Here is a 27,337-nt window from a genome sequence, read left to right on the forward strand (position 1 = left end):
GAAGAGGAGATTTGTAAAAGATGTGTCTTACAAAACTTGAAATTAAATGTCATGTTTTATAAATACATTGTTAATTTCTATTCAGTTCACTTAAAGTTTGGATTGCTTAATTAAAATCGCCAAGTTATAAAGAAAAAAAAATAAATATAATGTACAACCATAATCGTCATGAATTATTTTACGTTGGTATCGGTTGTTAAGTTCTTACAGGAGCATATATATCATCTTTCACAGAAATAATGTAGACGTATAAAGTTGATGTTGTCGGATTTCCTTTCATTCAATCATTTTCCAGTTTCGAAAACAGGTGCCTGTTTTTCAATAATTAAAGGAAGTAGCCCATTATGCAAGTCTTCTTTATTCTTGGGTATACAGTATCTACCTGATTATACCAGGTTAACCTAGCGAAACATTGTAACCATAAGTATTATAGTCTGTATAGTTGACGGTGGGTGGTAATGACTAGCTGCCTTCCCTCTAGTCTTACACTGCTAAATTAGGGGCGGCTAGCGCAGATAGCCCTCGAGTAGCTTTGCGCGAAATTCAAAAAAACAAACTGTATATTCGACATTAAATTAGCCTCAGATATTTGATCTTTTTGTTGCGGTTCTTTTTTGTAAAGGAAAATATTTTATGTATGATAAAAGGTTCAAGTCTGAGGAAAGGTTTAAATGAGTGAATAGTCAACTTTTGACTTCTCATGAAATTGCGACCTTTAAATATACCTGATCAGTAGTTTAGGTGACAGTACATTTACGGTACAGGAGGATATATATTTTTAGTGTTTTCAGTTAATGTTCGTCGCTACAATAGATAACAAAACTACCTACCGATTTCAATTGCATCCGAGATCAAACTCATTTTCGGTCATTATGTGTTGTTTTTTGTTTTTTTAAGAAGAAAAGATAACTGGCTTGCCCATATGATAAATCAAACTAAACAGCTACATCATTTGTTGATGAATTTTGTAACTGGCGTGGGGTCTCTCCATCCTAGAATTTAGGCATCTGTAGATTAAAGTTATATGTTTGAGAAGTGCATGCCGTGAACAGCTTGGCTTTGACCTTCCTGTAAAACAGTAATTTTTGTTGCATTTCGAATTAAAGATTTTGAAAGATTCTCATGTTAAAATTTCTTATTCAGCATTTTTTCGAAACTTTTTACATTTTCTAATATCGAAAATTGTTTAATAGTTATAAGCTTTTAACTCATTTAGATTGAGTTTTAATAGCTTGTATTCTATTTTAGCTTTCTTTAAGCTTATATATTGCGGGTGGGTTGGATCTTTCACTGAATATGTGAGAGAAAAAAAACGAATAAAGCATTATTTTTCAGATTCTCTCCCCTTATATCTACACACTCACTTAAACCAAATGTTTCTGATTTTATTGTTTTGTATTTACGTCACAACTAAGAGTATAAACTACAGTATTTTTTATTATAGGATAATATAGTATAATTAATCAATCTTGCATATTTTGCTCGTGATGTATCATAGTTTTGTACTTGGTTTATTATACATACAGCAGTATTTATCAATTTTTAATATTTTTATACAATACATCTGAAGAAATAGAGACAGACTTCATGTGGTAAAATTCAAATTTTGTGCACCATGTGGTAATTTTAAGAAAAATAAAAGCTGCAATGATGTATTATACCAGAAAAAGCTCTTAAGTATTATTATTTATTCCAATTTGTCATCAACTGAAGTTTGTTTTTTCTGAATTTGAGGAGGCCCAGCATGGCCAGGTGGTTAAGGCACTTGACTTGTAATACAAGGGTCACGGGTTCGAATCTCCATCACCCCAAACATGCTCGCCCTTGCAGCCATGGGGGCATTATAAAGTGACAGTCAATCCCACTATTCGTTAGTAAAAGAGTAGCCCAAGAGTTGGTGGTGTGTGGTGATGACTAGTTGTCTTCTCTCTAGTCTTACACTGCTAAAGTAGGGATGGCTAGCTCAGATAGCCCTCATGTCGCTTTGCGTGAAATTCAAACCAAATGGAAAAGCTGCACAAGGGCTATTTGCACTAGACATCCCCAATTTAGCAGTGAAAGACTAAAGAGAGTGAGAAGGAAGTTAAGTCATCAACAGCCACTACAAACTCTTGGGCTACTATTTTGCCAATGAATAATCATCACATTATAATGGTCCCACAGCCAAAAGGGTGAACATATTTGGAAATGGGGATTAAAACGTGGCCCGCAGATTACAAGTGAAGTGCCATCACCACCTGAGGTTATCCATAAACAATGGAACAAATTGGAATATATGATTAACCTCACTAACAAAAAGCTACAGGTTGAATCAACAAATGATCTGAGAGTTAATGAGATTTAAATTTAAAAATTACAATGCATGTTTTTTAAGTCCACAGGACTTGGTTTGAGACATACATGTAAGAAACTATTTTAATGGGAATACCTCAAATATCTATATTCTAAATTTAATGTAACGAAATAACAGCTGGACATAACTCTAAAATACAAATTGTTGTAATCACTGCAAATACAAAGAAACGTTTACAATCATAGTAAATGAAAAAAAATGGATTAATATTTCAGCCATAAAGCATTCATTGGTCAAAGAAAAAGAAAATAAACAACCACATACTTTTCTTATAATGATTTTAAACACTTATTTTGAAACCTAAACAATTTATGTGTAAATGTGTTAAAATTGTGAACTGTTATTATCGTCAAGTTTTTACAAGTTAACAACTCTAACTGCTTTTATTTACACTCTAAATGTTACATCAATTTAAAAGTCATTTAATGTAGATATATTTATTTTACTGTTCACTTGTATAAGTAGAAACTGATCAAAGAGCAATCTGTACTGTGCCCACTACACAGATTAAACCAAGTATTTTTGTTTTATATGCCCTCAAACTTACTTCTGAGGTAGTGGATAAAAGATAATTTTTTAACATAACTGTTAATAAAATATAAAAACGTATGTATATAAATGTTAGATGCAATATGGTGAAAAATACAGGAAATATTCAAAAACATTCATTTATAACTAAACTAGCTGTTTTGATATTTATACAATTTCAAACATTCAGAATAGTGATTTTTAAACATACTCCAAACTGATACAACTTGTTTCATTCTTAAATGGTTCAACTGATGATACACATTTTAAATTTCAATAAAATGTTCACAATACAGCATAGATCTTTTGAATAAAATCACAGTAAGCAATAAATGAATAAATTATTTTAATTTAGTTTCTGTGTTAAAACATAAGCTCAATAACACATTCAGGAATTGCATTGCAACAACAACAAATCTAGATATGCTTTAAAATATATACTGACAAAATTTTACTTAATAAAAACATCCACTGAATTAATTAAAAACATTTATAAAAATATAATTGTGTACAATATGAATTCACAGCAGTCTAATAAATTTTTACATCCTTAGAACAGCATGTGTTGTCTGTACTTTTTCTGTACGGGACCTTCTGTAACCAATGCATGCTACCTCTAAACAAGTGCCGAGAACCTGAAAATAATCAGCCAATTTGTTGGTTATACAACAGAATTCTTCTACATACTAAATAATAATAATATCTAAAGTCTTTTATATTCATTTGGCAATGCGTCAATTAACATCAGGTAGATCACAGAAATAGTAATTAGTGTGTGCAACTGTTTAAAAAATCAACCACAAAATTATTAAGTGTTTGCTGCAACTTTTAGCCAACTAACATACTAAAAGTCCTAACAGATATGAAAATCTAACTATTCTAATTCTATATATTTTCAACTTTTTCAGAATCTATTCAATATGTGGTGTGATGTAACATCACCAGTTGATGTGATTATTTTTATGCAAACATTAGCTCAAACAAACATTAGCTCAAACTTATATTCCATTATTAAAATGACAAAAAAGCAAAGCATGCTTCTAGTTTATTTAGTTTAATCAATTAGTTTATGAATTTAAATTATCAAAAATAACATTATTTTTACACACAGATGCATTTCATGCTAATAAAAATGTAATAATACCTTTCAAGCGAGTATCAATGAATAACTACATATTATGTACATTTGAAAATAAAATAGTTTTACTTGTCTTGTATCCTCAGGAAAAATTATTCCATCTTGTAACATGTTTGCACTTCTATAAAATGCACTTGTTGATTGAAGAAATGGATCTGTTGCTTTCTTACCCTCATCCTTAGAGTTTTTAGCTTCCTAAAGGAATGTGAATAATGAACAGATGTCATGATGTATTGTGATACAGATGGGTTGCACATATACCCAGAGATGCTAACAAAGTATTTATGAGGATTCAGAATTTGTAATAATTAAGTGTACTCTTTCATAATTGTTAGAATTAACACTATTCCCTTCTACAATCACTTTAGATAGATGCTATACTAAAATTAATAATAATTATGTTAGAATTATACACTATTCCCTTCAGACAAGTTTTATACAAAATTTAAATTTCATAAGTCAAAAAAAATATTATGAAAAGAAATGTAGGTTTTGAGACTAATCCATAATGCTTGAGAAAACAGGCTAAGTCATGTTACCTTATTATTAACATATCTGTTATTTGTGTATAATTTTCACATATTTTAACAACAACCTGTTGTAGCTTAGGCTATTTTGAATATAACCATATTCATATTTATTATTTAATAAAATAATTCACTCTTATTAAGACAGTATTATGTAATCCACTTCAAATGTTACCAAATCTCAATACTTTGTAAATAAAACTTACCATGTGGCTAAGATAGTTTGAATGGGTATGAGCAGAAGGCCAAGAGAACAGGAAATTAGGCTCAAATGACCATCCACACTAAGTAGACCAAAATATACATCATGTTTAAATCTGAATTTGTTTTAAATAAGTACTATAATCAAAATATAATGTTTCATTTTTTATTCATACACAGTACCTGTTGTAATTTATTCTTCTATTACATACCAATGATTAACCATAATTACTCATTTTAAAATACATTAGGTGTAAATTTATAGCTAAACAATAATAACCTTATGTGAAACAATTTTTAATGAATTTCTTTACTCAACAAGTTAAATGCTGATAACACTTATGCATTTATTATTCCAGATAAAAGAGTGAATATGTGTTTTGAATAGTTTGATACTAATTATTTCAGATAAAACATTTTGAGTCTGTGTTTGAATAGTTTCAAACTAACTGTAACCATGTCAGGTACAAAACCTTGTACATTTGTTACCATGTTCAGTTTGAACAAATTGTCTTCATTACTCAATCAAGCCTTCTCCAAACTTTAAGTCTCGGAGTAGTTTTATCATCAGTCAAATTTCAAATCAGATATAATGGGTTATATCAATTTTTTGACATGTAAGTTTAAAATGCTATGATTTTAGTCAACTGAAATCTAGAAGATGAATCTGAGAAAAAATTACAAGTGAATTATTAGTCAAACTTACATATTGTTTAATAGTCAGATTCACTGATCAATTATATTCTACAACTCAATTATTCTAATAATAGACTTGTATAGTTGGAATAAGCAAAAATGATAATACTTAGAAACAATAATATTGACTAACTGTTTTATTTTCATGAGTCATAACAATAATGAACAATGAATTAATTGAATATAATAATGAGAAACAAAGACAACAATATTTGAATTACTTGAAAATTTTTGTGATTTTAATTAATGTAATCACTATTTTGATTGATTGATTATTTTATGTCACAAAGCTCAGTGTAACTTATGCTCATAAGAAATTATTAATTAAGTTGATTGCCCAATTGTGGCCAAAATGGCAAAAACCTTTCAATAAATGACAAATGTACACTTTCCTTTGTTAATCTATTACAAGTTTATTGACCATACTCTCTTAAAAACACCTGTTCTATATTATTAAAAGCAATGCAACAAGCTTTGTGATATATCTGTATATCATTATCCATATATGTAAATAATAATAAAAAAGCTTTTCAACCAATAGGAAACATCATATAATTTAAAATTTAGTGGCAGAGAAAGCCATAGTAACAGAACACAAGGAAAAAAAAAGATTAAAACATTTCAGAATTCTCAGATTCAAATTCCTCAAACTTCAGCAATCTTAAAAGTATCAAAAATGTGCAGAGTAGACAGGAGGACTGAAACCACTTTTACCAAAACCACTTAATCAACAGCTTGTTCAACATTTTGCAATTTTCTGTCCCTTGATCATTTTAATTACTTTGTATGCAATAAGGTCTATTATTACTATTATTAAGTCTGTTTTTAATTTGTTTATGTCCTCAGCTATCAGCTTTTAATTTATGTGAAACAATATAACCCTTGGGAAAGGCATCAGCTAAAACATCAGGTTCTGAAATACTGGATTTCAATAAAATTGTTTTTTTTTTTTTTTTGGAGTGCAATTAGTTGTTTTTATGCAAACAAACATTAAAAAATATTTTTAAATCTTTGTATTTCCAACTGTACATACCATTACAAAGTCATGATCTCCCACTGAACCACCAATATTTATTGTAATTTTTGGAACAGTAGCACATACATGGGAAGCTATCATATTTGCCCTGTCTTTAAGTATCAGTCCTGTAGGAGTGAAGATTACAAATATATGAATATTAGAAACAACACTAACCAACTACAGTTTACTCATCAGTAGTAATATGAATATACACTGCCAGACTTTTATACAAACTTCTGAATATGATATCACATGATGTTAACATAGACTAAATAATAAACATAACACAAGCCTAAAATACTTGAAAGCAAAAAATGAAAAAATTTATATCAAAATATGTTTCAGTAAACTTCTAAACTAAAACTGCCTGGCCCCTGCTCATGTAATGCCTAATAAGTAATGTTTAAACCAGATTTTCTTCCACTATGTACTATTTTAGTAAACTTTTAAACTAAAACTGCCTGGTACCTGCTCATATAAGACTTAGTAAGTTACATTTAAACCAGAGTTTCTTCCACTCTGTACTATTTATTAAACATCTAAACTAAAACTGCCTGGTACCTGCTCATATAAGACTTAGTAAGTTACATTTAAACCAGAGTTTCTTCCACTCTGTTCTATTTATTAAACATCTAAACTAAAACTGCCTGGGACCTGCTCATATAAGACTTAATAAGTTACATTTAAACCAGAGTTTCTTCCACTCTGTACTATTTTAGTAAACTTCTAAACTAAAGCTGCCTGGTACCTGCTCATATAAGACTTAGTAGGTTACACTTAAACCTATCTTCTACTCTGTACTATGACTTCTGACTTTGAACTCTAACCCAACTAAAGCACATTAGCTGAGGCCTTATATTTCATCTCATCAGCTGCTATCCACTGCTGTGGTTAATAATTTTTAGTATTGAATCAACAAGGAAAACAATCTCCATGTAAAAACATGATAATAAGTTATCCTCTGACTGAATTATATTTAAATGCTAAGATATAAATCACATTAAAGCATTCTTACCTCTAAACATATGAAAAACAACTCTTAAATGTAAATATTAAAAGAGGGAACTAAACAAATTGATTCAGGATGATATACATTGCATGATATATCTGTGACAGAATTTTGACCTACATTAGTTTGTTTTTTATTTGCCACAAATCTACACGAGGGCTACCTGCACTAGCTGTCCCCAATTTAGCAGTGTAAGATTAGAGAAGGCAGTTAGTCATCACCAGCACTGCCAGCTCTTGGGCTGCTATTTTTCCAACAAATAGTGAGATTGACCGTCACATAACACTCCCACAACTGAAAGGGTGAATATGTTTGTTGTAATGGAAAATCAAACCTGCAATTCTCAGATTCCAAATCGAGCATCTTAACCACCTGGTCACATTCACAAATATCAAGGTATTTTATAATTTTTTTAATAGTTAATATAAACTTCAATACAAATATAGAATTTTTTTAGGAATTGGTTTAATCCAACTCAAAGCTGTAGATAACAAAGTTTCTTTTTAAAACTTGACACACAGTTGTAAAATTATTCCAGTGAGGATATCTAGAGTACTGTAATTTCACACATTTCAACGAGTTTTGAAAATCTAGGTATCTTGTCATAAAGACCAAACTATTTAAGGACAAACTACTGGGTACTAGTTTTTTTTTCCAAGGTAAAATAAAAAGTTTGTATCAATGAAAAACGTTTTGAAGGTTCAATACAATATTTGTCTAATTCATTACTGATGAATAAATGCCATGAGGTTTGCAATGGTTTTGCTTTAGATCCTTCAAACTCTTGGTTCCAAATCCAAACTTGATGTTTCCATGACCTGTTTTATGATGCAGCTCTGCGAACATGACGAATTATTCTCATCACCCAAGTTCAAACTACTGCCAGATTGTTTAGTCCTCCACCAACAGAATGGGTACTTGGCACTAGAATCATGTATTTATTAACAACTTTGCACTTCAAGCAAACATGACTGTTTTAAACTGTGACTGTAGAATACATCTTGACTTTAAAATCTGATTAAATTATTAAGAAATGTTTTGAAGAGTGCAGTAAAGGGTATTCTGTCAAGCAATTTTGTCCTCTTGCTAACACTCTTGGTTATTATTCAGAAAAGACTAAGACAAGAGGAGTTTCTTACATGAATAAAATAAATCACAATTTTTAACCCTTTAGCCATATACCTTTTCCCTATCACATCATGCTCAAAATCAACATGAAATAATTCAGGTTAAGAGCCAGGATTATCATTAGCTTGCACAAGTTTAATTCTCTCATCAAGTATGAAAACTCTGGAACATTTTGTATCAATTTTCCAATAAAAATTAAACAATTCTCAACTGCAAACATTCTCAATATTTTGAATAGCAAATACATGATGTTGAATATGAATCAGCAACTAAGAGCATCATGTGTGCAGACTGGGCTTTGTCTGTAATTTTGAGTGCATTTCTAGTGTGAAATTCAAAACAGAATATGCAGTTGCTATACAATGGCAGGCATGTCTGAAATGTTAATTATATATTTCTAGTACTTGAAACCATTCTTTGTTTTCCACCATTGCTGTTGGTTCCTTGCCTTCTAATTGATATATGCACCTTTTATTCTTAGGCAAAAATGTCAGATAATACAACAAGTAAACAAAAATGCAGAAAGATTTATAAAAATAACAAGGCAAAAAGGAATTAAAAACCTGGTTAAGTATTCCCACAGAAAAGTTGTAAAGTGAACTGAGGCAGTTTACTTTGAATAGGCCTTCAAACTTCCTTTCCAGAAAAACAAAGTAGAAAAGTTTTACAACCACCAGCAGTAAAATTAGCTGAAAGAAGTTGTTAATTAGAAAACACACACACAGTGAGAATTAATAAAATGTGAAGACTGAAGAGTAAAACAGTATAAATAGATTGTTTTAAACACTCATAAAGAGCCTTTAGAAAATTAATCCGACACAGTTCTGCAGAAACCGAGTTAAGATCTACATTCCTAAGTAAAGAGCACTGAGAGTGCTTTGAATTCTGACCACTTTAAGCCCAAGAACAAAGCAAATTCAATAATGAATTTTGTTCCAGTAATACTAGTTTCCTGAAATATTCCCTTTAATGCTTAGCTACCACAGATGAACACGCACTCAGGCTTTAACAGTAACTTCCTGTGAGTGTACTTCAGTTATCTTTAAAATTTATTTAAAGTAAGTGTTCTAAAAGAAAACTTTGCATATATAAACTTATAGTTTAAAGAATATGTCCTACATGTGCTAATTATGAAAATGAGATTAACACATTTAATTTTTTAAAATAAAATCTTTAAACATAATTGAACTGTACATGGCTGTTATAACTGTTTTACAAATAATGTATGGCACACTATGATCAAACATCGTCATAAATCATCAGCTCTGTCCTTCTGTTAAAATAACCAAGAAAGCTGTACATTCCACATCACTAAATTCCATCTCAAACCTCAGTAAAATAAGGGGGAATTTCCACATACATTTGATGTAAAGAAAGAGAAGACATAATTGTTATTTTTTTCTGCAGTATTTGTTTTCCTTAGGAGGAAAATATCAATCTGCCTAAGAAGCTATATATAAAAGTTGTTGGTTTTCTTAAATAAAAACAAATTGTTCTCCTTCTCAAAATCTGCAAATGGAGCAGAAATTCTATAAAACATTTTACATATCAGTTGAAATGTATAAAATAATTACATATTGTATCTAATAGCCAAATTAAAAACTACAACTGTATAATTATTCTGTTGTAAATTCTTTTAAAAAATTAGACACTCAGTAAATCATCTGTTTTTCATCATAGATCCATTCTTAAACAAATACAATTTTCTCACAAAAAGCAAGAACAAATACATAATCAAACTTTCAAAGGAGGGTTAAAAACGGTTTGCAATCACTTAGTGGATATACTATAGACTCAGCTGGAAGTGGAAGACTTAACTCTTTTCATATTCAGTGGGTCAGCTTGACCCACCCTGAAACTATGCATACTATAACTTAATTTTACAGGCATATCTTTACAAAATTTAGTAAGCTTTTAGTAAATACCACAAATGTTTTGTATATAAAAAAATCTGATTTTTTTAAAATAAAGTATTTCTATTAAATATTTGTCTATGAACTTACAGAACCTTTACTGATTCACCCAGAGTGAAAGATGGTTTTCATGCTAAAACTAAAAATAAAAATACTCCTTTTCACCTTATGGATTTTATATTTTACTTTCATAACCCCTAAAATCCTTTAAATAAATATCAAAATTTTTTCAATAAAACTTTATATTTTCTGTTAGTTACTTTACCTCAACATTAACTGCACTGAAACCATTAATGTGCTGTGAAATGAAAAGTTATAAAATATCAAATAATATGAATAATACCTTTTATTTCTTCTTCTTCTTCAGATGCAAAATTTTTGCAGAATTTAGATTTCTTTATTCACAGTGTGAACTGTTAATCTTTTCACAATTTTTTTCTTTTAATTTTATGGTTTTATTACCTGTACATTGGACTACCATCCTCCATCAAAAGCAACTACTCACAACAAGATCCCATTAGCCATCTCTTGTAAACAACAAAGTGCATGACAAGCATGATATTTGCACAGTACAAGCATAACTGTGCTAAGCCTCACTTTTTTCATTAACTTAGTAGTTTAAATAAATATTCATGCATTTTAGAATATTAAAAATACATCAGGAACTAGAACAAAATACCCCCAAACTGCTTTAAATAACCTGGCTTCCTAAATAAGTCATAAATGGAATTTAAAAAGTCTAAGAGCTGGAAGCAAAGAATTACATACATTAAAACAAAATATTTCTGCCAAATAATGGTTTAAGATGAAAATATAAGTAATGGATCTACAAGACTACTATAGAAGAGATATTTCTATTGATTATAAGCATGTCCACCAGTCTTGTAAAGATTATTAGTAAAAAGTATCAAAAGTGAGACAAGGAGAGAAGGAGCTTCTCTGATATTTTCTTTATAATTAAGTAAAGCAGGAAGGTAGGAAGTTCAAATTTTAAATTCAAGCCTTTTATTACCTGTAGTTTGTGTTTCTAATTGGTTTGATACTGTAGTTTATATTGGAGAAGATCTAACATCTATAATGGAGAATTCAGAGCAGGTACACTATGTTACACAGAAGACTTGAGAAAGTTTTTTAAACAGTTTCTTTTCATTTCAAGAAAGTAAAACTTAGATTATATAAAATTATGATGCCAAGTGTACTGAAATACAATAATAAGTTTTAATTAACTATGACCCAGTCATACAGAAAGAATTAAATGTCCTATATACCCAGACAATTGCAAGAAGCTAAGATGTAAAGGCCAAATCATACAAAGATAACATACCTTTTTTCTAATCCACTTTCTGGAAAATCTTGAGTATAAAAATTCTGAAGAAAAATAAGTGGAATTTCTCTGAGACTGCACAGCTGTATGAAATGTGAGCCTTTCAATGCATCTGCTGAACTAACTGGACCACAGTTAGCAAGTATACCAACCAAGTACCTAACAAAAAACATTTGTACTTTTTGGAGGTTTTCACTTAAGAAGAAACAAGACAACTTATATTCAATACAACAAAATTATAAAACACCATGAAAATGAATTTCTTAATATATGAATACCATTTTCATCTGTGTTGGAGAGAGAAGAAAAAAGAAGTACTGGACTTTACCAAAATTCTATGTAAAATCTGTTGCAACAAGAAAACATTTTCCACCCAATATAAAGCATTTTAGTCTTATGTTGTCTAGCATAATTTGTATGACACGACTTTGTATCAAGATAAAAGTTTCAACAGTAAAAAAACATGGTATAAATGGTTATCACCCATTCTTTATTTTTTAACTATTAAAAGATTTACACTCCTGCTCGTAGCAGGTTTTTTTTTCATTAACCAGTGAGAGCATCAGTGTTTAAATAGTTACTACTTAAAGCAATGAGACCTACCCGTGAATGTTGCCAAATCCAGTAATTAAATTTGAGCCATACTTTTCTTTGAATTCTTGAAACATGCTGCCATCTAACAACCTAGCTAGTATCTGTCAAAATAAAAATAAACAAGATTTAATCAAGGACAAGTCTATACTCTCTTTACATGGCTCATTAAGTTCTAGTAAACAGGTTACAGTGATACACCGATGTGTATAATTAATCATCTTTACTGACAGCATCGCATTCTCTTACCTTGTACAAATCATTTTTGGTAATGAATTTCTGTCCTGCAATTCCAGCCAACTCTTCCACTGAAAACACTGGTTCAGAATATGATTTGTCTATTTGAATGTTTTCCGTATTCAGTGTGAGAAAAATGTCTCGACAAATGCTCAGGGCTTCCTCTTCATTTTCCGCATAATAGTCAAGACAGCCACTCAACCTTAAAATGTTTGAAATAACATTTACACAAGTTTATTTCAAGTAGTACATTTTGAGTTAAAGCAAGTTTCTTTTAAATGATTACACTGATTTTAAAATGTTGACATAAATCTTAACTGCCTAGGTGAAAATTAAAGCTTCTTAAACATTTTTTTTCTCTAATTATAATAATGACACAAAATTATTTAATAAAAAGAACCCTACAGTCTTATATACATTACAAACCATGGTGTCTGTCTCCCATTTGAAGAGCTGCATACACAGGTAAAGCTCAACATTCAGTTTTAAAATGACAGGAGAACAGTTGAGAATAATGTTGATGCTATAGCAGGATATTCTACATTAAACTGTTAGGAACTAACCACACTATCATTTACATTCCAAAATGTGATGTAACTTAAACAATAAAAATGTAGATTTACCACGTACTGCTGACGAGTGGCTCTTAGTATGACTGTAATGCTCAACAATCACTTTTCTTAGTAATTGCTATAAGTAAATCATAGCTTTGATTCAGAGTGAAAACAAGAGTGCAACACAATTAACTTTTCTGAAATCCATAAAACAATTTAAATTGACAGATAAACTTTTCCCCGTCACTATGGATGGGTACTTTTTCTTGTGTTTTATACAGAAGGCTTAAAATAACCCTCTCAGAGCCTATATCCATAGAAGTGGTTTTCAGATGTTATATTTTTCTTGTACACAAATAACTCTTGTGAATGTCACAGCAAAGGACATAACTAATTTCCTAGTTTGAACAGCTATTTGCTTGTAGAGAACTTGGGAGGACAAAGTTATGTGTCCCTCATGTACACATAACCTAAACTAATACATTTTGACATCACAATAACTAAATTGATCATGCTTGTGATCCAGCCATCACTCTGAGGTGATTTCTAGCAATGTGTGCAACATTTGGTTCTTAAACACAATAAGATGTTGACAAATGATACCCCTAAACACAACAGTAATAACAGTAATATATTTTTATGATGGATTCATGTTTGCACATAGATGAAGCTTTTAGCCTGCTATTACATGTCTGATACACACAAACCCACCTACAATGAAGGTCAGCACCCCCAAGATCCTCTTCAGTGATTTCCTCCTGAATTGCAGCCTTCACAAGAGGAGGTCCTCCAAGATATAATGTTCCAATTCCTTTCACAATGATCGCTTCTTGTGTCATGGTTGGACAGTATGCTCCTCCAGCAGTGCATGGACCACATACGACAGCAATCTTAAGTAAAACAAAGATAAAAGAAAAAACTTTTCAACTATTCAAGGTTGTACAGATTCAAATAAAACTACTGTATGTGCTGGCATACAAAACAACCCCTAATTTTCAAGTTAAAGTGTAGGTTTCAACCTATACTCGCCATATAAGATGACTCCTCAAATCATGCACTTGATTAGTGGAACCAAATGAGCCTGTTAAAAATTGCTGTCCAATAGTCCTCAGTCATCAGTATTCGAAAGAAAATAAAGTGTAAATATTTAATACATAAATTTTATGATTTTATACACAATATGGGTAATTAAAACATTTTAAAGGCAAATGTTTTATTGGCAATTTCAAGTAATATGGTTACAAGTTACTAAAATCCTTCAAAATCCAAATCCTATTCATCATCTGACATTAAAAATTCTTCAGTTACCTCTAATTTCAACTAGTTAGGATGTCTAACTGGTTAGCATGTGATTGGCTTATTATTAAAAGATATAGTATTATATAATAGTTGCAGAACTTTTCAGTGGAGATCTGGCTTGTCCTTTTGATTTTATTCCACCACCAATACATTGGAAGTCAGCCCCACTATCCAACTATATCAGATCCATCAATATAAACTTATCATACACCACAAGATTAAATGTTCACATTTCACACCTGGTGTATAAGACAACCTCTAGTTTCAAGAGATTTTCTAAAGCTTCAAATGTTGTCTTACATGCCAGCATATATGGTATTTATTTGTTTACACTTTCAGTTCTATGAGTTTTTTTCATGCCCTAGAAGTAAAGGAGAATACCAGCACACAGAAACTAAAATCCTTGAACAGTTTCAAACGTTCTAGTTCAACATAGCCCTGTATACACATGTATGTTTCACATTAAACCAATAATAATTTTTAGATAACTTTCAAAAAAAAGCTTGGCATGGTTAGGGCATGTTGTGTTGGGCGAATGACAGTTTCTTTAAGAAGAATGTGATGCTTTGTTCATATGCTGCAAAATTTTTCAAAAATCTTAAAACTGCTTACGTATAACATTTTTCAGGAAGTTTGAGTAAACTTTTAACTGCCAAAAAGGGACTTCCAGGCCAAGTTTATATTTCTTGGTCTCTCATGAATTAATGTACATGTATAGGTAGCTCGAACAATGTACGCTAGTAAAATTATGTTTGATAAAGGAAACATAAATAAAACAAAAAAGGAATAAATTATTTGTAAAGAAATAAACTTACTAATTAAAATAAAAGTGTGATTGAAAAAAGTATAATATACAGTGCTGTGCACAAGTGTTAGAACAAGAAGATATGTTGTCAATCTTTACATTTTATATGGCTAATTCTTCCATGCCATTACAGAATGTAAATTTCAACACTATAATAATGTTTCACTGATCCATGTTGACAAGTGAATGAGCCAGGTTGAGAATAACTATTATTCTTTACAATTCCCACTTACTTTAACCAAGGGCATGTAATAAGGGTTCTGCTTCAATGAATATATAGTTAAGACATTGCATGGGATATCACAACAGTTATTTTAGACCATAAATTTTATCAGTATGTTCACTGAAGTAGAACCCTTATGACATGCCCTAGGTACAAGGAGCTATTATATGGTACTGGTATATGGTAGAAGAAATCAATTTAACAGCACTCCACAAATAAACCTTGATAAAACCAATGTTATAACACTAAATATTAAGTTTTGTTTCATGGCACGGCTCAAAAAATAGAGAAATCTCAGTAGCGCAGGGAGTTTACATAAAAGCTTTATATGATGGTGGTTAATCTCTCCAACAAACTGCTGCAGAATTGAAATTCTCACCAAACATTGTCAAGTACACCCTAGATCATGAGACCGAGACAGGTATGTTTGAAAATAGGAAAGGAAGAGGCAAGAACACCTAAATTCAATGATACTGATGTTAAGTATCTTTGTTTATGCAGCCTTCAGGAAAGAAGGAAGACTGACACTAATTCTGGCACAAGATAAATGACCATATAAAAAATGACAGAAAAGTGTCTAGATCTACAGTATCAAGAAAACTCAAAGAAAATAGAATATTTGGTCACAAAGCAGTTGAAAAACTTTTACTTCAATCTCCAATAGACTAAAATTTGCCAAAACAAAGTACAAAAACAACTTCTGATGACTGGAAAAGGGTGTTATGGATGGATGAGTCCAAATTTGAAATATCTGATTCAAAGCATAGGTTGTACATCTGGTGGAAGAAAGGTGAAAGATACTTACTTCAGTGTATAGCACTTATCATGAAGCATGGGGGAGACAGAGTGATGGTTTGGGGGTGTTTTTCTGCTAAGGTGACAGTAGATATTTGCAACATACATGGAATAATAGACCAGTGAAAGTACCATCAGATACTGATCTGTCATGAAATATCCATTAGTTTACGTATTATTAGTAAAATATTTTACTGCCAAGTAAGTAATTACCCCAAACATTCATCAAATCTATACAGAAATTACTTAACTAAAAAAGAAGACTCTGCAGCCATTCAAATGATGCAATGGCCCTCACATATCCCCAATCTCAACCCAGCAAGCAGATCTGGATTTGTTAGATTAAGTACTTACCAAACCAAAAGTTACTTCCAAAGAAACTTTACGGGAAAGTATTAAAGACATTTGGAGTAAAATCTTAAAGGACACTTTGACTAAATATGTTGCATCAATGCCTAAAAGAATGTCTGCAGTTAAAGCAAAAGGAAGATGCACAAGATACTAACTGTTTGAGTTTTTCTAATACTAATTATGAATATTAATAAGTTTGATGTTTCACCTGTGATTTACCTTCCATTGTGCTTTGAAAATAGCCTGAAATTCTTTACTTTGTCCTAACACTTTCGTACAGTACTGTAATTACAACAGGTTATTTGAAACACATACATTTACAAACAGTAACATCTTATTTTTGATTGTTTTTAAAAATGATCTATCATGATTAATAAGCATTTTTAACTAGTTGGAATGAAAGAGTAAAGTTTATCCTCTTGATTAGTAACTGGAGAAAACACACACTTGCATACGAAACACCTGGAAGTTACTGCCACTAATGACAAATATAGTATCATGAAAGATAATCTTGAATTCTTCCAACTAACAACTTAAGCCTAGCTAGCAAAGCCTATGCTTCTTCTTGCCTTACTAGTACAGATAAACCACTTGGCTATTGTAAACATTTTTATTTTTTGTATTAAGTTTTTAAGATACAATTTCTACACACTTTCTTTATGGTATAGTTTAAACTTTAACTTCATACTTTCCACAGGCCAAAGAATTAGAAAATAATGCTAAATGAACTTACAAGACTGAACTATGAATTCTTACAATACATTGTATGGTAGCAATGCATTTTCTAAGTACCTTAAATTATCCAGTGGAAAAAAGCATCAGTGTACAAAAATTACATTACTTATACATGCCTGAGGAATGCCTCTCGATGATAAAATAGCTTCATTCCTGAATATACGACCTCCATGATCCTGATCTGGAAACAACTCGGCCTAATTTGCATAACAGTCAAATATTTCTAGAATTAATCAATTACAAAATCTTCATAATTACAGCAGAGATAAAATTTCAACAATACACCGTCCAGTAGTCAGAAACTCCTATGTATACAGCAGTGCTATCACTGTCTACAGCTGCCGTAACACAAACAGTAGCAGAAAAACTATATGATCCCATAAAAAGCTACATAAGAATAAAGTTTATTAGAAATCACATGTGTAATCTCAAATATGCATGGAATGTATTCACCTTTACCTCTCTTAATAACTTATTTCTGCTACTAATCAGTTTTTGTTTTCTTCTTAATTTTATGTTATTGTACATCAGTTTCTACCAGATTGTATGCTGTCAGTTTACATGTAAATGATTTAAAACTTACAACAAAAGAAGCTGCTTACATTTAAAAGTTTAACAAATACTGGTCTCACCAAGATACTAATGTGACGTTTGATTAAACTTTGTTTTTCAGCTTGACAACATAGCATAATGTTTTGGGACAATAGAAAACATATTGGTCCATCTTGACTGTTCCACACTCTAAACTAATTTTTTTTTGTAATTCCTTTTTCAATCTTAAACACTTCAATGACCTCCCCTTCCCTTCTAACTCTTCTTTTGTGAAAAGAAAACGAATTTGAGAATCTTAATCACTCTTCCATTTTAGTAACACTCCTCTGAACTCTTTCCAACAATTTAATGTCTTTCCTAAGGTAAGAAGCCCATGACTGAACACAATACTCCACACATGGCCTAACCAATGACCTATACAATGAAATTATAACCTCTTTAGAGTTGTATTCAATATTTCTACTCATACAACCTAAAAATCCCATTATCAACTAGCAAACAGCACGCTGCTTGGATGACTTAAGATACTGATCAATCAATCCATGAAGAGCCTATTCTTTCATGACACTGTTAAGGTTATTCCCATCCAAATTATACTAATAATTCAAATCATAATAACCTACCTGCAAAATCTTCCATTTATTATAATTAAAACCCATCTACCATTTATTTGCCCAACTCTCTAGATGATCTGAATCCATTTGTAAAGCAGCAACATCCTCTCTACATCCAAGACCATGATATCATCAGCAAATTTAAGTAATTTGTTGACAAATTTTGTAAGGCAAAATTTTCCCTTAGTAAAACCAAGCTGACTATCCACTAAAATTCTAAATTAAATGTCTTGGTTAAACATCTTTTAACAGACTTTCCAAAACTTTTCCCACAAACTGGTATAATACTAAAGGGTCAGTAATTACTGGGGCAATTTTTATCACCTTCCTTGAAAAAAGGAGTTACATATGGTAACTTCCAATCCTCTGGTACCTGCCCACTATTCAAGAACTGACAAAAAATAGTAGTAAGTGGCTCAGATATCCAATCTTTAACCTCCTTCAAAACCATTGGGGAAACATCATCTTGCCGAGGAGTCTTACTTTTTTTAAGCTCCCAATTTCTCTTAACTGGCTCAGAATTAATGCAATCATCTTATTTGATTTCATTTCCATTTATCAACTGTTCAAGATATGGAATACTGCTTAAATCTTTGTTAACAAAAACCAAAGGGAAAAGCACTTAGTTAAAAAAGCTTTGACATTTTTGAAGTAATAATATAAAATTAACATGGCTACTTTGGTTTCAATACACCTGAAAGATGGAAAATCTTTAAAAAATTTAAAACATTTTATTCTAAACCCGAAATCTGAAATGAAGTTAACTAATTGAAAATTTAGACTAGCATAAAATAACTGTTAATTTACCAGCTTTTCTAATTTGTTGAAAATATTAAATTAACAAAATGTACAAAATAAATGTATGTTACATATTTTCGTGGTTCTTTAGAAGCAAGGTAAACTTACAAAAGCACAATCTGCAAAGCCTTTTATTTTTAATATTATTTATGATTTAAATTTTTGCTGTCAGTTTTCTTTTGCAAAGGGAAATACCTGTCAACACAAGAACTAAGCAGATAATAAAATTGACAATTTTACTTGATAAATAAGAAATCCGCCACCACTGTCAACAAGGTATATAGTAGGTAGAAAATTTTGAAAGGCTAGTCGTTGAGCTCGAAGCATTTTTGCAACAGTTATAGGAAACATGGACCCTCCCTTTACTGTACCATCATTTGCAGCAACAATACCCCATTTTCCATGTATTTTTCCAATACCTGCAAAATATCAAAATAATATAACAATAAAAATGAAACTATATTGGCACATATAAATATTAATTCTTGTAATGCAGTTTAAATATACTGATTTTATAAAGTTGAAATATGGAGCATTGTATATACAGAAATGTAAGCCATGCACCATCAATGAAACGTTTTCCAAGATCTTCCATTACACGTTATAAATGTGCACACTCTTATGTCACAATGCAATGTTACTCTTCACTCACATTTTTTTTTAAATTTCTAATTGCACAGATGGTGCAATTTTCTTTTTTAAATCTTCTAAGCTATTTAGATATGTAGCAAATACTAAGCATTGGCTGCATCACTAAAAGGAAAAAAAAAAGGAGTTAATTAGGAAAAATCAGTCTTTCATTGTAATTACAACTGCCCACAAAACTATTTGTACAAAATGTGGTGAGCAAATAACAACACTTATTCTCCTGCCCAGAACTGCTGAAACTCAATTTTCCCATGAGCTGCATAGGCTCGGATATTGCACACACAATTCTTTATCCTTCACATAAATTTTAACAAGTTGTATGCATTTTAGATACCATGACACTATAAGCTCATAATTTCTATAAAGTTTCATTGTTTTTATTTCATAAGTACCACAAAGAATGACATAATGTTCATTAGATACTGTATTTTAAAATTTGTCGCTACCATTGTTAGGTTCATAAAAATACTTGTTTTTTCTTACACATACTAGGCTGTCAATATTCTTATTAAACAAATCAAGTCATTCCATTTCTGCACTTGATATTCTGATGATATATTACTTAGCATGAACATTCATGTACTACAAGAGCTGTAAAATATGAAATACACTTTTTTAGCATCAGATTTATGCTACCTAGGACAGATAACTTGCCTGACATTCCTCCTTACCCACAGATATTTTAAGTACAATTTATAATTAAAATGACATTTTAATGAATACAAGGTTTGACTGAAGAGAGTTATACGAGTTACTCTTGTGCTGATGATCATTTTGTTACACATCTCAAATTAACATTATAAATATTCCATTAATAGATCATTTACTAAGACACCTAAATGTATATGTACTAAAAACACATTTAATCTATAACAACAATTCTATATTTTTCTCAGCTACATGTAATATTCCTAAAGTAAATATTTTACCAAGCACCACACCAGCTGCAGGGACATCACCGTAATTCATGCTGAGACCAGCTAAGGCACCAATCTCCATGTATTCACAGTCTTGATCGAACAGCATTTTTATTCGCTCTCTAACAAATATTTTTTTATTCACAACTGTGTGGCGATGAATGGCTTTCTCACCCCCACCACTCCTCACTTTACTGAGTATAGACTGAATCAGTTGTTTCAAAGTTGATGAATGTTGAAGACCTTTCACAAATTGATGATTCTGTGTGTCCACTTCACCTTTCAGCATCTTGAGAAAGACAGAAAAAAAAGGGAGGGAGAAAAATTATCACATTACACGACATAAAATAAATACTGTGCACACATACAAAATTATAATGATATACCTGAATGTCTACATAAAGCAAATCAAGGAAAAATCCATCTTTGTCCAAGACTTGGAATCACTGGACAACAAATAGTGCTCAAACTTTTCTTTTAAACTTCAAACACAAAATTTAAATGATTATTTTATAATGCAGAATATAAGATAAAGATTTCATAATGAAACTGTAATGTACATTTATGGTCCTTAAAAGGACTGCAGTGAAAAGATACCTGATCGAATCTTGAGATCTTTTAGGTCAACTGACAGAGCACCACCTGTAGAAAGCTACTCCATCACTTACAGTTTCCAGTTCAAGTTTTAGTCATGGTTATTTTTTATTATCTTGACTTCTTTATACTGAGACCCCTATTAGTAACTTCCCATTCACTTGATTCATTTGAGTCAGTATAACCAACTTAATATTTACTTAGATCAACGACTTAACTGGTGTTGTGTTTCCAAGTAGCATATCTGATGCCAGCTACAGGCTGTAATGTGCCAAGTCTAGAACAGCCAAGCTAAGTCTATGATGTCAGTTGGAGATTGTAATGTCCCGAGTACAGATAGTACACATGATGTCAGCTGAAGGTTTTAGTGGGCTGAATCTGGGACAGCTAAGTAGCATCTGTATAATGTCAGCCAGCATATATGTGTAAACCTGTACATAACTCTTTTTTGATGTACACATAATAAGTATTAACTGAACCTGAGTTAGAAGGGATCTTACTGGGGTGTTCAAGATTGTTAGGGGAACTGATAGCATTGATGCAACATCTTTCTTCATATTTAATGGTAAAAATTGTAGGACTAAAGGAATGAAATATATATTTTGGTATTGTGGGAGTCATCTTTAGCTAAGACAGTTTTACTTTTCTGAAAGAGTAGTTAGTTTTTGAAATGGATTGCCTTCAGACATCTTTGATTCAGTTACTTCAAAGGAGTTTAAAGAAAGGCATGATAAAAATTTGCATAACAAAGGCTGGCTTTGACTCTTTTAAATTTTAGAATGGCCTTGATGAATCAACTAGTCTTTTGTTGTTTCATTGTATATACATCATTTGAACTATGTGATTGTATTTTAACACTTTAACAGTGCCAGATTTTGGTACAAGTGTCTGAATGTTTGGTCCAGTTTATACATAAAATTTATGTACAACAAGAGACCTGTTGATTCATCAAGGCCATTCTAAAATTTAAAAGAGTTAAAGCCAGCCTTTGTTATGCAAATTTTTATCATGCCCTTGATAAATCAACAGGTCTTTTGTTGTACATAACCTACAAACACTTGTACCAAAATCTAGCACTGTTAAAGCGTTAAAATACAATCACATAGTTCAAATGATGTATATACAATGAAACATTTAAATACACAAATGAACATCAGTTTCTATAAAATAAACTCAGTACCTTGAAATGCTTGTTAAATGTTGAAACACATCTCTTTGGTTTTATGGCCCATGACAATCTCATTCTCTGCATTATGTGAACAGCAAAAGTTTTCATACTGAATTTTTATATCCTTTACAAAAGTATTTTATAATAATCCTAAAAAAAAAGAAAAAAAATTAACTCAAAAATGGTTTCCAGAATAAGCAAGTAAGAAAGTGAATCTATTTATTCATTTTCTAAATTTTCATTAACCCTTTCATGAAACTAATAGTTTATGATGTTTGAGGAACCCACTCACAGTAATTACACAACATAGAAAACCAGTGTGAGTATTAATAACTTTCATTTAAACACACAAAAAATAACTGGTTTAATCTGATTAGATCGTCATAAGATTAAGAACCATTATGATGACTTAAGCAGGACAAAACATTGTTACTTATTTTGTGTTTACAAATAACATTTTTAATACCATATCAGTTATCTTTACAATATACAAACCAATAGTCTATTAGCTTACTAAATGTTCATCCATTTATCATCAAACAGAATATACCTTTAACACAATTACAAGAAATTACATTAAATTTAAGTCTATATCAAAAGATGGGTTTTGTGCTTTAAAGGTTCAGAATATATTACCAAAAAAGGAAAACTGATATGAACATTTGATAAAACTTTATTGTATAATTTAATGTTGATGTAATCATAGATACTATTTTATATGTGATTAAAAATATACAAATCACATACAAAACTGTACATAATTTAAAAATGCATTCTATAAAACATTAATCATTTCTTTATGTTTTTAAACAAATGCATATTGTTTATGTACAAGTATTTGATGTTATGTGTGATACTCATACAGCTATAAAGAGAAAGCTTTCATTGCAATAGCACCCTGTTACAGCCAATTAAAAGAACTGTAACTCACTTAAGCAACACCAATTTCTATTTAAAAGTCACCATCCTCACATGAGGCTTGGATAACTGAAAATTTTAACAATGAGTAAGAATAATTTTGATTACTTGTTCAGTTTAAATTCACGAGTGTCATAACTCATAAAAATAATGAATTAGACAAAAATAATGATGAGAAATCATGATGACAATATTTCAATGACAAGAGCAATTGGAATAACTGAAAACACTAATAATAACAAACAAATTTCATTAGTTGATTATTTTCTGAAGGTTAATCGATTTAATTACAATTTCCAATCAAATTATCACTTTATGTGACTAATTGATATGGTTGGTGCTCATAGGTAATCAATTAATTAAATTAATGCTAATACATAGTTGGCAGTTTAAAATATTTCATTAGGTATATGGGAGAAAGTAGTTGCATTGCATTTATTTTTGAGCTTTGGGTGTACAGAAATGACAGAATGGCCTATTGTCATCTAGCATACAAAAAACACGTCTATTTAACTCTATACTTTGGATATAATTACTTTTTATGGACTATTTTTAAACAAAAAAACAATAAAAAAGAAATAATATTTAGCTTCTAAGAAAGAAATTTAAAATATTAAAAGAATCAGATGATATCAACTTTTACTACATCTATTATAAGATGAAACTATACTGTAAAAATAAAACTTTTGTACTATTTGATAAGGCAATATTAACAACTACGTGGTGGTCACAATACATAAATTATAATAACAAACCACAAAATTAGTTAGAGGAAAAAGTTTGTGGTCAACACATGATCAAGTGATGTAAAAATGCCAAGTGTAATTTTGTCAAAAATATCAGCGACTGACTAATATCACTCTTTTACTAATATATACAACGAAGTAAAAATAACTGCAACTCAGTGCTCTTAATGACAGCGTGTGTTTTCTTATAGCAGAGCCACATCAGGCTATCTACTGAGCCCACCGAGGGAAATCGGATCCCTGATTTTTTCGTTGTAAATCCGTAGACTTACCGCTATACTAGCGGGGTGCCTTAATGTCAACAACAAAATTCTGAGATAATAGCTCTGACTCTCTTCAAACCATATAATATAATCAACAGGTTCTGCATACCATATGATGGAATTCCTAACTGCTAAAACATCACAACAGAAACATAAATTTAGTAGATTGTTTAAAATTTACTGAAAAACTTTCAAGAATACGGAACTTCAACTTAAATCCATATTGTCATATGGTACGTAGCTTTAATTTCCCGTCCATACACAATCTTTTTTGTTATTCCTATTTATAAAAGATTTACCAGCAGAAAAAGAAAATATCACATAACTGCTTTAGGTCAACATAAATTTTTCAATTATTAAACTGTTTAAAATTTTTCCCTATGATATTACACTCTACAAAAAGCAACAAAACAACGTTATATATCACTTACTCTATAAAAAGTTACTAAAGATATTACATGTTTTGCAGTACGTGACACAAAGTTATCGCACTCGCAAAACTAACAAAAGGAGTAAAACTCATTAATCAAAAGTTATGTTTGGAAGTAAAATGTGCCTTTTTAAGCGACAGTCCCTTCCCATCCCTATTTCCCACACACAAAAAATGAAATGAAAATATTGAATTAGATAACTGAATAAACTTCATCAGAGTCATACATATAGACTCATATATCGCACTGTTCTCCAGTATTTTGCAACAACTACATAGTATACCTATCAGTAATCGCGTACTTCGTACCCAATAAAGAGTATAAACATTTACACTACACCACGGTGCAGAGTTACCCTGCCCCGTGCAAGTTAAAGAAAACTAGTGCAAAATATTATCGCTGTAAAATTTAACGCATTTAATCATAACATTTCCAATATTTTAAACAATTGCTTTAATCATTTCCTTTATTTATATCTATTTTCTAATACTTGCCATTTTTCATAATAGCATTGCACTCACCATACGAAGCTTACCAGAACATCCTTACATATAAAATAATCCACCCCACACGTCTGGTGTTAAATTAAGAATACTAAACATTTATAACTATTGTCGTTGTTATTGTAGCGAACCTTAAGTTTGATAGTGCTAACTGAATATAAAATAAACTTTCACATTTTGATACACACTATTATAAATGATCTAGATAAAAGTGTATTTTATTTTATTTTTAACATTACATCAGTGTTCATGAATCATGCATGAATGCTTTTAATTTAACAATTAAGTCTATAACAAAACATAGTGGTTTGTATTTCTTAAAAGATCCACTAGATGTTAAAGCTTATCGCAAGTATATAACCACATTACGATATTGAAAAACGAGTTTTTATTACATATAATATGTATATATAAAAATAAATTATATAAATTGTAATTTAGCATAAGATCTAAAAACAGATATTATCTTCTTTTGAGTGTGAAATGTCCAGAATTATTACTATTACTGTATTACTTGAAAAAAGAAGTAACAAAACGATAAAAGTGTGTTGCTAGGACTGAGAGTTAGATCAGAATTAAGTTCTTATCTACGAAAGAAAAGAGTTTTATGTAAAAGTCTGAAGAAAGAAAAAACATTCTCAAATACCACGTTTCACCTTTTAATCTGCTGCCATCTTCAAAACATTTCTAAAACTGATAATACGTGTAGAAGTAGGATTCGGGTCCCGGTCCTAGATGTTCTTGTTGAAGCACGTGTGATGATGTTTTTTGATGTTCATCCACAGAGCGTATAAACAAATTAAATTTATATACACGGCGGGCTGTGATCCCTACTGGTGTGATTTTACTCGTTCCTTCACTCACTATGCTGGTGGTCCCCAAGGGTCATTGGTTTTCCTTCTCTTGTACATTTCTCTTTATTGCTAATATACGTCAACCTCGAGTTTTCTATTTGTTTGTATTTGTATGCTAATGGACTGCTTTGGTTGCCCATTGTTTGACTTTATAAATTCTGAATAAAGTTCTGCAGTCTGTTTGGTGCCGATACTGGCGTGCTACCTTTATTGCATACAGAACACATGGCATCCTTTTTTATTCTACGCGCCGAAAATTCGTTCCATGTCGCAATCCGGCTTCATTTGATGTCTGTATAGACAATATCTCCATCCAATATTTTGTCTCAGTGATATATTTGATAAATGTATCGTGTGGAAGCCGTATTTGTTTGCTTTCTCTAACATGATATCTTGCCATTTTAATGTTCCATTTTCTCACAGGAACTTTTATCTTCCTCTTTTACTGTACACCTACAAGACTTTCATTAGACCCTTGTTGAAGCATGGCCATGCTGCCTGAGTTTACACTTCTTCATTGTTTTATTCTCGTCTCCAAGTCTTGGAACAGTATGTTCACCGACTTGCTTTATTGTTAACTTTCCTATTCCCATCCATGTTTTACATGGCTGTACGAATTTTCCATCTGCGACATCTTCATACTCCCTGTGTTCCCAAGTGATTTCTTATACCACTAGCAACCGGGTTTCGATATCCGTGGTGGGCAGAGCAGGGATAGCCCACTCTGTAGCCTTGTGCTTAATTCCAAACAATCAATTACTAATAGTACGAATATTACTAGTACGTGTCTTTATCTGTGAATGTAATTAAACTTTCTCACTTTTTGTCATTATAGTTAACTAAATGTTTCAGAATGAAACTTACTGGCTTTTATCAAATTTCAGTTTAATCGAAACTAAAGACTCT

At 30.9% G+C, this 27,337-nt stretch overlaps 1 protein-coding gene across 6 annotated transcripts; it reads right to left on the minus strand.

The window, feature by feature from the left end:
* Window positions 1-1,673: 1,673 nt before the first annotated feature.
* LOC143244020 (methylcrotonoyl-CoA carboxylase beta chain, mitochondrial-like) lies at window positions 1,674-25,843 on the minus strand. 6 transcript variants are annotated; one of them, XM_076487967.1, is made up of 13 exons: window positions 25,596-25,843; window positions 22,729-22,866; window positions 20,979-21,243; window positions 19,630-19,808; window positions 17,547-17,622; window positions 13,929-14,112; window positions 12,676-12,865; window positions 12,439-12,530; window positions 11,838-11,994; window positions 6,477-6,587; window positions 4,753-4,830; window positions 4,089-4,214; window positions 1,674-3,516 (listed from the first exon to the last, which is right to left on the minus strand). In XM_076487967.1, the coding sequence occupies exons 2-13, from the start codon at window positions 22,822-22,824 to the stop codon at window positions 3,424-3,426; spliced, it is 1,647 nt and encodes a 548-aa protein (XP_076344082.1). In that variant the 5' UTR covers window positions 22,825-22,866; window positions 25,596-25,843; the 3' UTR covers window positions 1,674-3,423. The 6 variants fall into 6 exon arrangements, with proteins under 6 accessions (XP_076344082.1, XP_076344078.1, XP_076344081.1 ...); XM_076487963.1 differs by having other exon boundaries at window positions 20,967-21,243; XM_076487966.1 differs by having other exon boundaries at window positions 20,967-21,243; window positions 25,610-25,665.
* Window positions 25,844-27,337: the final 1,494 nt, after the last annotated feature.

Source organism: Tachypleus tridentatus, chromosome 2 (genome assembly GCF_004210375.1).
Source record: "Tachypleus tridentatus isolate NWPU-2018 chromosome 2, ASM421037v1, whole genome shotgun sequence".
Taxonomy (NCBI): domain Eukaryota; kingdom Metazoa; phylum Arthropoda; class Merostomata; order Xiphosura; family Limulidae; genus Tachypleus; species Tachypleus tridentatus.

What these genes read in the sequence shown, in the direction of transcription:
- LOC143244020 (XM_076487963.1), bottom strand. Translation starts at nt 22,824, where the DNA reads ATGAAAACTTTTGCTGTTCACATAATGCAGAGAATGAGATTGTCATGG. An exon ending in GCGGATTTCTTATTTATCAA is followed by an intron (nt 17,623 to 19,629) that starts GTAAAATTGTCA and finishes TATGCAAATTAG; the next exon opens with GCCGAGTTGTTTCCAGATCA. An exon ending in TTCCTGAGGATACAAGACAA is followed by an intron (nt 3,517 to 4,088) that starts GTAAAACTATTT and finishes GATTATTTTCAG; the next exon opens with GTTCTCGGCACTTGTTTAGA.